The sequence below is a fragment of the Volvox carteri genome (assembly GCF_000143455.1).
Source record: "Volvox carteri f. nagariensis unplaced genomic scaffold VOLCAscaffold_1, whole genome shotgun sequence".
NCBI lineage: Eukaryota > Viridiplantae > Chlorophyta > Chlorophyceae > Chlamydomonadales > Volvocaceae > Volvox > Volvox carteri.
In genome coordinates, this window is record NW_003307545.1 from 3,640,553 (window position 1) to 3,642,380 (window position 1,828).

General features: G+C 60.8%; 1 protein-coding gene across 1 annotated transcript in view; it reads left to right on the forward strand.

The window, feature by feature from the left end:
* VOLCADRAFT_115780 (uncharacterized protein) overlaps positions 1 to 1,828 on the forward strand; it is a gene marked incomplete at both ends in the record, with an annotated part of 7,341 nt that overhangs the window by 5,089 nt on the left and 424 nt on the right. Inside the window, 2 exons of the mRNA XM_002945803.1 lie at positions 326 to 1,232; positions 1,430 to 1,500. Coding sequence (XP_002945849.1) covers positions 326 to 1,232; positions 1,430 to 1,500 — 978 coding nt within the window. The remainder of the gene's footprint in view (positions 1 to 325; positions 1,233 to 1,429; positions 1,501 to 1,828) is intronic.

The window sequence follows — 1,828 nt, forward strand, 5'->3', positions numbered from 1 at the left end:
TGTATATGCCTAATATACATATATTCCATATATATATATATGGAATATATACTCCATATATATATATATATGGAATATATACTCCATATATATTCCATATATATTCCATGTATATTCCATATACATATGTACATAGAGTATGTACATATATATGTGTGTGTATACCATACACATACATGTATTCTTTATGGCATTTTGGGAGGGGGGGAGCGGCGGGTTTGGGCAATTGAAAGCGCATACATACAGAGTTTTCCGCTACTCCTCCAATGCGCCTCGCCCCGCCCTATCATGTCGTTACATCACGCGGTTCCCTTTCGCCCTTCAGGGTGCTGTGGATATGTACCTCTTAGACCACCCCACCCTGGAGTCTCTGGCAATAGAGCTGCCGCCAGGGGCGCCCTTCGCATTACGGGAGGCGGGCACCGCGGACCCACGGGTCGGTGTGGATAACAGCTACCGCGGCAAACCGGGCCGCCGCGCTGCGCGGCGATCAGGTTACTTCCTCGGCGGCTCCGTCGGCGGTGGAGGCGGCGGCACCGCCGCCGCCTTGCCTACGGCACGGTACGGCGTTCGGAGCCGGCTGGCAGAGGCCGCCGGGGCCGCAGGTGTTAACGGCGTCAGACACGGCGGCGGCGGCCAGGGTGCTGGCGGCGGCGGCGGCGGCGGAGGGACGCCACGCGCGCGGTCGTACTTTGGCGTCAGCGGTCCCGCTGCCGGCTTTCTGAGTCCCTTCTCTACGGACGCATCGGCTGCGGGTTCGGCAGCAGGAGCCGCCGGCGGCAGCGGCGGCACCGCCGCAGTGCTGGGTTGGGTACAGTACGGCGGCGCTGTGCTTTCCGGACTCGCCTCGTACGTTACTGACGGTGCCGTCAGTACGATACAGGGCTTGGCGGCGGTGGCCTCTGGTCAGCCCTGGGGCTCCGCTGCCGCTGGCGGTGCCGCCATCCCTGGCGTCGCCTCGCCGCGCTACTGCTGGTTGCTGGCGTCGGTGCTGGCGTCGGCGCCGGCGCTGCGGTCGCTTTACATACACAACCACGCTCTGCCGGAAGCCGCGGCGGATGGCGTGGGGCAGCTGGCGGCAGCGCTGGCGGGCAACACTCGGTTGACGGCGCTGAGCTTACGGGGCAGCGCAGTTGGGGATGCGGGCGCAGCGGCGCTGGCTCGCGCGTTGTCAGGGCACAATTCCACTTTGCAGCTTCTGAACTTGCGTCGTTGCCAGCTTCACGACGAAGGTGATCGGGAGGAAACGAGGCTCGTGTTACGGTGCTGTTTTGCCAGTCACGAGGTTCGGTTCTGTGCGTGTGTGTGTCTGCGCATGTGTATGTATGTAAGTATGTATGTATGTATATGACTTCAGCCCACCTAAAACCCCTCCCCCTCCCCCACCAAAACTCCAACCCCCCTCCGAAACCACCATCCCGCCCCGCAGGCGTCTCCGCGCTGTGTGCCTGTCTGCTGGAGAACCGCGGACTGCGCAGTCTGGACCTCTCCCACAGCCGGGTGCAGGGGCAGGGGCAGGGACCTGGGCCGGGTGCTGGAGTCGGGGCCGGGGTCGGGGCCGGGGCCGGGGGACGGCTCGCGGGGCTGGAGCGGGCGCTGCGTCTGAACACCAGTCTGCAGGAGCTGCGGTTGGAGGGTTGGAGGGACACCTTTGATAATCCACAGGCAAGGCAGCTCTGGGTTGATATAGGGGTGGGATGGAGATATGATATAGGGGTGGGATGGAGATATGATATAGGGGTGGGATGGAGATATGAAAAAAGTAGGAGTAAAAGCAGCCAAGAAGAACTATTTTTCATTGTTCTTGGTGGTGTTAGTGATGGTGGTG